We start from the raw sequence: 12,932 nt of genomic DNA on the forward strand, positions 1-12,932 counted from the left end.
TGGGAAGCCTTTCCCCACCAAGAGGCATGGAGTGGGGAGGGCGGGGGGCAGGGCTGCTACTTACTCCTCAGCCTGGATAGAATCAGATGGGGCTACGTAGTTGCTGGGGATATAGCCAGTCTGTCCAGTGGTGAGTGAGTGGGCCAGCCACCAGTCTCCCTCTCTGAAGTAAGGGAAGAAAGAAGAGGAGCTGTCAGTAAGGAGGTCATGGGAGCTCTTGGAGTAATGCTGAACTCTTTCTGCATCCCACAATGCTGCCCTCCAGCCAACAGGAACATAGAATGTCACAATTGGAAGGGAACTTAGAGATCATCTAAGTCAAGCCCTTCACTGCTCATTTTGCAGAAGAGAAAATGGCAGCCGGGAGAGAAAAAGAAACTTGTCTAAAGTCACACAGCTATTAGGAAACACAAAAAGCAGTCGTTCCAGGTGAGGAGCCAGGATATATCAGAGAGGGTTATCCTAAAAGGCAGGGGAGCTGAACATGAGAACAGGCATGGTCTGGTCAGGGTCATTTACCCTAAACCTCAGGCCTATCATCTTCCTTTGCTTCATCCACCTGAAAGAGGCAGGGACTGCATTCATGTCTACAAGGAATGCCTAATGGGGTATAGGGTGGTTGCTTGGTTCAAGAAAGGGGAAGGAAAGATGTGACTACTATAGAGGAAGGCATGGCATCTCCCAGGCCATGGGAAGCTGGATCATGCAAAAAGGGATCACCAGCAGGATATATAATAAAGACCCCACTGTAGGCCATCAGGGTTGATAGGGACCATCAAATTCACAACCTCATTCCATGGATAAAGAAACTTAAGCCAAGAAAGGGGAAATGGGTTCTCAGGATTGCAAAGTGAGTCAGTGGTAGAGCTGGGATTCAAATCCCTGGGTCTAGACTCCTAATCATGGCTCTTTGCTCAGCAGTTTTGTTGGCACTTTAACTAGATTCCAGATTTCCTTAGTTCTTCACACTATTTGTCTGTCCAGGGAGAAAGGGAGGAGGGTTCAGGTCTTAGAAAGGCCAGTTGGAAGATTCTCTAGTTTAAGAGTAGTTCCCTCTCCAGGCAGAGGCCATCAACCTCTAGAGACAGGACCCAGCCTCAGGCATAATTGGTCATCTTTGGGAGGGAGGCTTCATGCTGATTCTCTGGCAGGGAATTTGGGAAATTCCTGCTTGAAGGGGTATTTTACACATACATCACAAGCAAACAGAGACACCCTTAAAGAGAGGGGAGAGGAGAAGAATCCTGGAACACAAACACCAGGAAAATAGGAAGATGGGAAGTGGAGGTCTGAAAAGCTCAACTCACTGGAGCCTCAGAATTAACTAATAATAATAGTAATAAAAGCTTGCAGTTACATAGTATTGTAAGACTTGCAAAATGTTTTCGATACATGATCTCAGTTGTGCCTCACAAAGACATTAGATAGTTGCTATTATTATTCTGCCTTTACATATGAGGAAATTGAGGCTCACTGAGGTCAAGTGACTTGACCGTGGTCACACTGCTAGTAAGTATCTGAAGTACAATTTGAACCCAGGCTTTCTTGATGCTCTGCCTAGTATATCCATTATAACACAGTGCCCAGGGAAGGAAAAAAACAAGAGGATGCCTGTGATCCTAGCTTTCCAAACCTAGCCACCACCCCAACCTTGTGATGTACCCTAATTCAGAGACTATAATTCATCACTATAAGCCTGCACCCCTCTTTCCCAGGAGGCATTCAGGGCTACTTGGGTAGAACCCTCTCCCTCATTAAATGAATGGCCATCCATTGTTAACATGAATTAACTGTTCAGTTACTACTTTACCCAGCAAATCCAGATGCTGCTCTTTTGCCTGGTGCTCTCCAGGATGGGAGAAGGGTGACATTATCACCCGAGGTCTCCCTCGGCCTGGCTGTGTCCCAACCTTAGCCCCAGCCCAGGTCCCGGCCCTAGCCCCAGCCCCAGCCCCAGCCAGGTGCCCTTGGAAGGCAGTTTCCCAGAATGGGGGTGGGAGGGGGAGGAGAGAAATACCTTTGGAGCCATCTGAATGTGAACCAGGTCTGGCTGGAGCACAGGGAATCCCGATAGACAACAGGGGAGCAGGAGGAAGAAAAAAAAGGAAGAACAGAAAAAGAAAAGAAGCAGAATGATGATGAAAGGATAGCAAAGGGAAGGGAACTGAAAGAAACAGCCCAAAGCTTCATCATCTGCCAGGTGCCAATGCAAGCAGAAGCAACCAAAAGGAACATGGGCAGGAGAGACAAATGGAAAGGACATAATGGTGAAAAGGAGGATTGGGATCACAACATGAAAGAAGAAATAATTGAAGTGACCTTCAGCAAGTCACTTCTCCCTAGTTCTCAGTTTTATCCTCTGTGGGATCTCGGGGTTGAACTAGATGGTTTCTGAGACCTTTTCTATCCCCTGAAACTCTACAGTTCTCCCAGCTCTGGAATTCTATGGTCCCCTGTAGTACTAAAATCTTTATGAAATTTTGAGTACAGAGCTTTATGATGTACTTTCTATATAATGTACTTTTATATTTCTTTGATTCCCACAGGTCTTCTCTGTGGTGGGGAAAGCAAAAAAGTAAACTAAGGTCCAGAAAAGGGAGATAACTTGTCCAAGATCACATAAAGTGGTAATATTGAAATTAAAATTCAGCTTTCTCACATCCTAGAGTCCAGTATTCCTATACTGCAAATGCTATGTCCCAAGGATATCTGAAGTAGGATTTAGCTCCAGTATTAGATATCTATATACAGATGTGTATATAGATATATACAGACATACACATATACATGTGTGTATATATGTATATATAGACATATACATATGCTTACTTATATACATATATATTCATATATATGTATATATGAATGAGTTATAACTGTTACTAAATTCCTATGAAATAGGGTAGGGGAAATGTTACCATTCCCATTTTTTATATAGAAAACATGAGCCCTAGAGATTAGAGGAGCAAAAGGATTCGATTCAATTCAACAAGCATTTTTTAAGCACCTTCTACAATCTCAGGCAAGGTGCTAAATGCTGGGAACACAAAAACAAAAATAAAACATTTCTTGACCTCAAGAAGCTTACATTCTGCTATGGAGAAACAAACATTTATGCAAATGGTAGAGCTTGTAACATGCAAAATGGATGCTCTCCCCAGCTGACTGGTTTCAACTCAAGGCTAACTGGGACCAGGAAAGAACAGAAATGCAAGAAAACTGATCTGTCCAGCTCAGCCCCTCCCAAAGGGAATGATGGAGAAGAGTCTAGTCTAAGCTGGTCCCTAGCCCTGGGCCTCAAAGCTTGGAATTTCAGACCTCCTTCAGTTGGTCCCCAGTGAGTCAGCCCCCAAGCATTTTTAGAATTCCAAGTATGGAGGGTAGTGGGAGGGAATGCCTAGATCAGTCAGTTGGGGGAAGGGTTGAGGTCACAAAGGAGAGCATACCTGTATTCAGATTCACCAATCTTGCATGAGTTAGCCCTGCCAGGCCCAGGTAAGGAAATATCCAGGTCTGGGGTTTCTGTGCTTGCTGGATGCAGGCCTGAACAATTCTAATACAGGATATCCAAGGCTAGGCTGTCAAGCATCTGAGATAATAATACTACGGAGTCCTGAGACATTTTTCAATATTTTTACACACCAGAGTTTGTACACTCAAGGGAATGGTGTTCCCAAAGGAGGCTAAACATTTACTTCAATAAGGTAATTATTGCTCCAAAAAGGACTCTTCTTTGGAAATGGGATCTGGAGTCATGTGGTAGACTGAAGATTGATGAACTTGAGTTCCAATCAATCCCATTTACTAGCTGTGGAAGCTTTAGCAAATCCTTCAACCTAACTCAGCCTCTGTTTTCTCATCTATACAACAAAGGGATTTGAAGTAGATGACAAGGAAGGTTCTGATGACCTTATAATCAGACATCAAAACCAACCTCTTATTTTATAACCCTACTTTAGGTAATAAATGGCATTATCTGATTCATTAGACTTAGCTGTTTACATCTATAAAATCTGCCTTCGGAGGATAAAGACCTACTACCATTGAAGTAGGGTAGTATGATAGAAAGAGCCCTAGATGGTCAGTCAACAGACCAGAGTTTCCAGCCTTGGTTCTGCTACTAATTCACTGGGTGTTTCTGGGTGAATCACTTCCTGGGTGGGAAGGGGGGGGTGCTAATTTAAAATGAGGGAGCTAGAAACTCAACAATCCATCAATTCACAAATTCTGTCCTAATTCCAAAGAATATGCTTAGAGCAGTTCCCAAAGAGAAACTCAGGCAGGTTCTAATCCTTGTGTCATGGGCCCTGTTAGCAATTTGTTAAGACTTGTGGATCATTTCTCAGAATAATGTTAATTAAATAATTTTAAAATGCTAAATTTCACTTAGAGGCTAGTAGAAATAAAAATATATATATTTTTTCTTTAAGGATCCCAGGCAAAGAACCCATTATCTAATCAATGATTATTTTGCTAGAATAAATGGATCTCTGGAGGATTTCTACTTTTGGAAGACATTTATTTGATTCTGAACAAATTGGGCTAAAAAAAGGGAAGAAGCACTCCATTGGTGGATGATTTCCAGTCAAAGAAACAACAATTTCTCTCTAGGCTTCACTTGCCCTATGCTTTTGGGGAATAAGCCAGGGCATCCTAGAAGACTGTTCCTATAAGATTCTCTGGGCTGCACAAAGAAACAAACTAAAGATACAAAACAAGGACTATTTTTCAATCTCCTAAGACTATTATTTATACTAAGTGCAGGGTCCTGCAGGCTGCATCCACACCAGGAGAAGTCAGGTCAACTTAACACGTGTTCAACCCATGTTAGCCATTCCTACTTTTATAGTATATTACTAATGATGAAGTCACAGAACCCTTCCAGGCCAATTAGCACTGGTCTGAAACAAGTTTCTACTCCTAAACCTGACCAGTAATTTCATCCATGTAGATCCCTGGCCACAAAGTTGTAGTGGACAAGAAAGTATAAATACCTCTACTGATCCTCTCTTCTTACTATGAAGTCAAACCAGGAGAAGACCCTCCTCATGGTGGATCAGAAACACTATCTCCAAGTTACATAAAGACCAGACCATTAATGGATGAATAATTTTAGCCTGAAAAACCAACAATCAGATGGTGTGACTCAGATGTGGAATTTGGACATCAGGGATGATGAGTCTTAACAAGTAACTTTTGGGGTGGCCTAGTTCTGATTCATTTGCCTGTTACAAACCCAACCCAAGCAGCTGCCAGCCTAGGACTGTGCCAAGCCTGAGTCTTAAAGGTCTTCCATAAGGGCCTCACAAGATTGGAAAGCCCAAGAGAACTTACTCCTGGCCTTGTGATCAAAGACTAGAAAATGAGAAATTACGTCTGCTGGTGAAATGGGAGAAAGGATGAAGCTACGCAAAGAGTGACCAGCTGCAACTGTCAAATACAGAGACATAGGAGCAAGGAAGAAAAGGGAGTCTTTGTCAGTGAAAGGGATTAAGGTCTGTAGGTAGGAGAAATGCAAGGATCATAGGACCCTGAAATGCTGAGACACACAAAACAAAGCCTAACCAGATATCACAAGATATCTACCTCAAACAAAATGGAGAGCCCCAACTTCTAGGAGCTCAATCCAACCCAGAGTACATAACCCAAAAGGGAATCAGGGAGAAACCCCAGAGGTCTAATATTCTGGAGGAACCCCCATCTTTACCCAAAATTGTAAACTTGCCCCAAATCTCTGCTTTCTTGAAGGGCTGGCTGGTACAAAATGATTAAGTAAGCAATATATCTTCAGAGTCACTAGACTGAGTCTCTTGGCTAAAAGCTATAACTAAGGTGGTTAGACTGGAATTTTGCCCTGAGGCACCAAAATTAAGAAAAATCAAAAACTTAATATATGCATTCCTTCAGCAGGGTAAAAACCACTGTAGTAACTCATTTCTCTTCCTCCTACCCAACTGAATGTCTTAATTACTTTATATAATACAAAGTTTATATAAGGGTATGTCTTGTCTTGTCGATTGTGATTTTTGCCCAGAAAATTCAGGTTACTATGACTCTGATGTTTACCCAGAGAGGGGTTCTCAGGGCCTGAATATACTGCCCTTCCCAGAGAAATCTAACTTTTTGAGAAAGGATTCTAATGAGGACAATACTTAGCCCAAAGTAATGGAAATTCTATTAGGGTTAAAACTTTTTTTTTTTTTTGGTACTGGGACCTCTGGGTGCAGAAACTCTGGAAATAGGGGAAATTTTCTAGTACCACACAGGTGACTACCTAGTCCATGTTCATGTTGAGCTGAAAATTCATGACTCTAACATCTTGTTATGGCTCTCAGTCTTTTTATAGTTCCCTATGTCTTTTATTCCTTCAACAGTTCCATTCTTCTTGCCACTGAAGAAAAGGATTTGAATTTTATAATATAGACCCCAGTGTCCTACCTGCTTAACCCCAACTTTACTATCCTCTAAGCCAGGGCTAAGTATATCCTGGGGGCCTGATCCAAAACCCAGTTCAACAACTGGGTCAGGAAGCATCCCATGTGATTGGAGATTCAAGGTCTCTCAACCACTAGGATGCCCAAGGCTTCCATAGGACTTCATAGTATTTTCCTTATAGTCAAGCTCTTCCTGGTATTTTTCAGTAACAATCTGGATCTGTAAAACTTTGACAATAGCTTCAAGAAGGAATGAGGAGCAGTAGAGATAGGGTGGAGAAAGAGAGGTGAGAAAAGAATTGAGGCACTTTTGAAACTGGCTAAAAGTGGTTATAACCAAGGTTGGCAATTATATACACAGTAAGGGTAGGAAAAAGCTCCCCACTGTCTTGTGAATTCTAATAAGTCTGACCTCTGTAAGCTAGAATTTCTATGAGGCTGACCCCTAGGAGTCAAAGGCAGGGGAATGTGGGAGTTAAGGTAGATAGAGGCTATACAGAAATTTCCTTGGGAAAAACCATGGACATCACTACTGATGGAGGCATGATCAGGAGGAATTGAGAGCTGAAGTGACATCAGAATCACAGAACTGTAGAGCTGGAAGCAGCCTCAAAAAGCTTTTCATCCTATTTGTTACTAAGCAGAAATACTCTGTAGAACATTCCAGCAGTTATCCAGTTTCTGACCAAAAACTTACAGGAATGGAGAATCATATTTCTCAAAGCACGCCATTCTACTTTGGAATGTCTATAATGGTTCAGTTTTTTTTTTTCCCTTCTAATCAAGTGAAAAATCTACCTCCCTTAATCTTCCTCATGTTCCTACTTCAGCCACCTGGGCCCAAGCAGAAAAAGTTGAATCCCTCCTTCCAGAAGACAGCTTTTCAAATACCTGAAAACAGCTATCATGTCTTCCCTCAGACTTCTCTAGGATAAATATCCCTGGTTCCCTTTGATGATCCTCAGACATGATGATGTTTGTCCTTTGTTTTGTTTTTTTTTTGAAGAACATCATGACATTAGGGAAGTGATGCCATGACAAGCACATGAATTGGAATTGAGTGAGGGATGCTGTGCTAAGCCACCAGCCTCACTTTTTTTCTCCAGAGTCACCTGGATCCAGTGGCAAGATGTGAACCAGGACTCCTGGGGATGCCCTGGATGCGAGGCAATCAGGGTTAAGTCATTTGCCCAAGATCAGTTAGTAAGTGACCAGTGTCTGAGGCCAGATTCAAACTCTGGTCCTCCTGATTCCAAGTTTAGTGCTCTATCCATGCGTCACTAGCTGTCCTCACAAGACATTCTCTCCCATGGCTATCATATAATCCAACCTCAGTAACACTCTAGCTGATAATATACCTAAAGGGAGAGGCTTAGAACCCATTATAAAGTTCCAGTGTCCCTGAGGCCTACCCTGCTCAGATCCTATTATCTCCCTTGTTCTGAAAAAGAGAGAAAGAGAAAGAGAGAGAGAGATTTTTTGTAGATATATATATATATGTATATATAAAATAAATTTACATATGTAACCCATATAACTCTATAACTATTAATGCAGTCTCAGTATTTTGATCTCTATGTTGCCAGCTCAAACTGAGCATGCAATAATCCCCCAAAATCTTTTTCACATAAATCATTATCTAATAAAGCTTATCCATCAGTATTTATACATTTGATTAATATGCAGAATTTGACATTTATTTCTATTAAACTTTTATCACATTAGACACATGACATTGTTCTAATATTCCTTCCCTTCTTTCCTTCCTTTCGATTTATTTTTTCTTCCTCCTTCCTTCCATACCTTCCTTCCTCCTTCCCTTCCTTTCTTTATTCCTTATATCCTTTTTTTCTTTTCTTCCTTCCTCCCTCCTTCCCTTTCTTTCTTCTTCCCTCCCTCCTTCTTTCCTGTTTCTAGAGTTCTAGGGAAGGACAAGGAGGTCTAACTATTGCTAGGTGCTCTCTGCCTTTGTCCTTCTGCATTACAGGACCTTCCTTCCATCTTAATTTCATAGGTTGGATAAAGTCATGAACCACTTGCCTACTCTATCCTTAGATCTACATGGAGAAAAGAAATAGTTTTGGAGTCAATGAATTTGGATCCAAATCCTGACTCTTCTACTCACTACTTTACTACCTGTTGGGATCTAGAGAAAACACTTAATTTTTCTTGGTCATAGTTTCTTCCTCATTATTATGAGGTAAAATTAGATATTCTCTAAAATCCCTTCCAAGTCAAAATATTATAAAAACTCTTCATGCTGTCAGTCATGGTTTCATCATGTTCATCCCCTGCTTCAAAACCTTTTATGGCTTCTTGTTGTCTATAAGATAAAACTCAGTTACCAAACCTTACCTCTGAAGGTCCTCTACCCCTACCACTTTCCTACAAAAAAAGTTCCATCTCATTGATGCCCTTTGAACATTTATTACACGTTCTCACCTTTATGTTCTCATTTCAAGTGCTCTCTTTGGCTTAGAATAATTCCCCATCTCCTCAAAACCTTGGAACCTTGACTATGTTTTAAGACTTTTAAGACTACCTCCTCCAAAGACCTCACCCAACCACCCTTGTGTGGTCTCTCCCACTTCTAAATTGGTTTTACCATTCATTCAGCAATTAGCATAGACTTGCTGTTGTCATTAGTTAATTTTTCTCGGGTGTGTGTGTGTGTGTATGTACCACATACCCCCCACCCCCCACCCTTCAAGTAAATTGCAAACTGCTTTGGGGAAAGGACTGCGCCTTATTCATCTTAGTATCCACGGAGCCTTGCATATAGTAGATGCTAAGTAAATGTTTGATAAGGGATGGATAGATGGATGGAAAGATGGATGGAAAGATGGATGGAGGGATGGACAGAATTCATGAATTCATGAATGCAGTGGATGCTTGGATAGATAAATGGATGTCACTAGGCTTTCATCTCAGCAAGCCCTGGGTAGCACCTGAGGTCTGAACTGGAATGAAGCTCACAGACCAGGCCACTTGCAAGATCTAGAATGCACAGGCTAAAGAGCTAGAATAGGTTTATGCAAGAATATGTGGCGAATGTTGCCCCCCTGGCACTCCCCTACCCAGGGCTGGCTGACACTTATACTGAGAATACATGCAAGCAGCTTGAATCACAGAGGAAAGGAGAGGAGGAAAAGGAGAAAAAGGAAAGAAGAGAATGGATAAGAAGATAAAAAGACAGTTGGGCAAGCCCAGGCAAAAAAAAAAAAAAATAGGAGGGAATTAGTTGCCCTGAGTGAAGGAAAGCCAGACCTGGATGAAGCAAGGAATAAGCACATGCAAACACAAAAGCAAGTGGGCTCCAGCAGGGGCCGCCCCAAAGCATCCAGTGCCAGTAGCAGAAGCACCACTTGCCTCCCCCACCGGCCAGCTGGCCACCCCCAACCAAGATGAGAAAAGAGCAAGGTACACACCTGACATCCACTTTTCTCCTAAGCGCAAGCATGTAGCAAAGGAGAGGAGAGAGAGACAGAAAGGGCTTGAGATCAGCACTGTGGAGGGTTAGAAGCTGTTGGGAAGCAAAGGGGTCACTTAGAGCAAAGGATGGCTCCCAGGAAGCAAGATCCCCTCAAATCTGCCCAGCTAAGGACCCTAAGTTGGATTCCCTTCCTCATCTCACCCCAGGTCCTTTCTTCAGGCTCAAGTCCTCCCACCCTGGGCTAAGACATTTGCTTTCCCCCCTCCCCCCCATATCCCAGGTGAGTAGGACTGTTAATAGTCAGGACACAAGTCAGGGCTCTGAATCGCCCATGGATACTGCTGAGTTTCAGAGACTTGTGCCACTTAATACAGCGGCTTCCTGTTGACCAGAACTAGCTCCTAGGAAGGAGTCGATCTAGTCAAAGCAAGGACTACTCCAAAGCTCCTTTTCTAGGTCGAAATGACTCATGTGAAATATGGTTAGAAAGGAAATTTGGCCTGGGCCCCTTCACCTTTCTGTGATTCCTGTATCTATGCCCTAGCCCAGGCTGTAATTCTAATTAGGCCAGCCCTTTTGTCAGAGGCTGAGACAATATTAGATTGCTGATGCCAATCCTTCCCATCCCAACCCTGGATTCTCCAGGATCCTTTATCAGCTATACTTCCTAGTCAGGGCATATGGGAGCCAAGTCCAGAGTGCCCCAGGTTGACAACCCGAGCATCTAGCTTCTTGGCCTTCCTTTTCAACCCACCAACAAACTACAACTAAAGTTTCTGATGCTCTGAAATCCCAATCTAAACAAACAAACAAAAAAAAACAACTATCCCTTCCCTAGATAACAATCAGGCATAGGGACCCAGAGGAAAGGGAAACAACAGCTAAGCTTGAATGCACTTACTGCTATGTGGACCCTGAACCCCTCCCCACCTTGCTGGGGACTGTTGGGGGCAGGGGAGCAGGAGACACTCACGTGTTGTTGACTATCTGCAGGCGTTCCCCTTTCTTGAAAGACAAGTCTGTCTCAGTTCGGGATTCATAGTCATAGAGGGCTACAAAAGTGGTTACCCCACCTGCGACAGAGATAATAGAAAAGAGGTAAAGGAGGGCAGGCAAAGGGGATGTGGTCCCCGCCCCATCTCAAGCTGGGGTCAGGGCTGTCCTTTCAGGAAGCACCAACTAAGGACATGTTCTTGGTACAAGACAAAAGTAAACCCAGACCTTAGCCCTAAACAGAGGCAAGTCTAGTCTCAATATGGCATAGAAAGAGGATGTTCAAAAGAGACTGAAACAAGAAAAGATTCTATTTCTAGGCCATCTTAAAGCATGCAAAGAGCTTTCCTCAAAATGACCCTGTGAGACAGGTAGTGCAAATGGGATTCTACATTTTACAGAAGAGGAAACTGAGGGTCCCCCCAAAATGACAAAAATGAAGAATACAAAGTAATTAAAAAAACAAAGAAATCAAGAGTCAAAACAATAATATATATATATATATGTGTGTGTATATATATATATATATATATATATATATATATATATATATATATATATATAACTGTAGGTATGTAAAAGATGATTGTAAACCTGAAAAAAAAAAATAAAGGAATCAAAAGGGGACACAAAGAAACGAGGTTGTAGGCTTTATTTCAATTTTTTTGGATGCAGGCCTCTGATTTCATTGCTATAGGGAACTTCCCTCTTACCAGTATAGATTGATACTTGTTCTTAAATAAGAGTCTTAAAGAGTCCCTTGAGAGTTTTATTGTTGTTTTTGTTCAGTTGTGCCCAACTCTTCACTACCCATTTGGGATTTTCTTGGCGAAGATGTTGGAATGGTTTGCCATTTCCTTCTCCATCTCATTCAACAGATAAGGAAATTGAGGCAAACAGGATTAAGGGACTTGCCAAGGGTCACACAGCTAGTAAATGTCAAAGGATGGATTTGAACTCAGGTCTTCCTGACTCCAGGCCTATCAATCTATCCACTGTCTCACCTAAACCACTTTGGCGCAACTGAGAGTTTAAGTGACTGGTGGCCAGAATCACACAGCCAGTAAGTTTCAGAGTTAAGATTTGATCTTCCTAACTTTGAAGCCAATTTTTTATTCACCACTCTGGACTTCTTTATTAATTTTTTTTTAAAGAACAACAAAAAACTAAACCTCAGAGAAATAAATTGATATGCCCTGTTTCTCTAGCCTCAGGATCAAGAACTTGCAGACAAGCTATAATCCAGTGTGTCTGTGGAAATCTGGGAGCCCCTCCTTTGGATGGAGCAGTATAAGGAAGGAATCTTACAAAGGATGTGAGAGGCAGGAAGAGTCAAAGACTTGTAGTTTAGAGCTACTATTCCTTGATTCTAAAATTGGTTTTAGGCAAAATCATGACTGAGGCAGGAACGGGATCCCAACAGGAAACTTCCTTACCTTGTTGTATTCTATCCTTCCCTCCCCATCTTTCCAGAAACATATTCCATGTCCCACTCCCTAATGTTTTTCTCTCAACTACTCCCCCTCTCAAGGATAGCTGCATCTAAATAGGGGAGGGAAGAATGGAAGAGTCTTTCAAAGAAGAAATTTCTGCAGCAGAATTTCAGACACTATTACATCTGTGGCGACAGCTGAAGGCAAAAGACTCTTGCTTAGTTTCTCTCATGCAAGCACAGGATTTAGAAGGCGGTATGGGAAGGCAAGGCAGAGAAGTGAATGGAGTACAGGGCCTGGAGTCAAGAAGAACTGAGTTCAAATCTAGGCTCATCACTTACTAGCTATGTGACCTTGGTCAAGTCATTTAACCCTGTTTGTCTCAGTTTCCTAATCTGGAAAAAGGGGCTGGAGAAGGAAATGGGCAAACTGCTCCAGTATCTCTGCCAAGAAAACTTCAAAGTAGGTCACTAAAAGCCAGACACATCTGCAATGATTGAACAGTAATAAAAAGAATAGTGCAATGGATAGAAGTGCTAACCCCCAAAATCAATATTCAGAAGGAGGTTTCATGTATCATGTCAAACATCAGGACCAAATTCAGCAAGTTGTGAAGGTCAGATATATCTTAGTTCAAAT

The 12,932-nt window shown here is 42.1% G+C and overlaps 1 protein-coding gene across 18 annotated transcripts in view; it reads right to left on the bottom strand.

The window, feature by feature from the left end:
- SRC (SRC proto-oncogene, non-receptor tyrosine kinase) overlaps positions 1 to 12,932 on the bottom strand; it is a 109,771-nt gene that overhangs the window by 18,711 nt on the left and 78,128 nt on the right. For 15 of the 18 annotated variants that reach the window (XM_074211933.1, XM_074211931.1, XM_074211930.1 and 12 more), the window contains 2 exons: positions 10,841 to 10,940; positions 65 to 163 (listed from right to left, as the gene is read on the bottom strand). In XM_074211933.1, the coding sequence (XP_074068034.1) occupies positions 65 to 163; positions 10,841 to 10,940 (199 nt within the window). Of the gene's footprint in view, positions 1 to 64; positions 164 to 9,862; positions 9,958 to 10,840; positions 10,941 to 12,932 lie in introns of all 18 variants that reach the window. The other 3 variants (XM_074211937.1, XM_074211936.1, XM_074211935.1) reach the window with 1 other exon arrangement.

This window comes from Macrotis lagotis, chromosome 1, assembly GCF_037893015.1.
Source record: "Macrotis lagotis isolate mMagLag1 chromosome 1, bilby.v1.9.chrom.fasta, whole genome shotgun sequence".
Taxonomy (NCBI): Eukaryota; Metazoa; Chordata; class Mammalia; order Peramelemorphia; family Peramelidae; genus Macrotis; species Macrotis lagotis.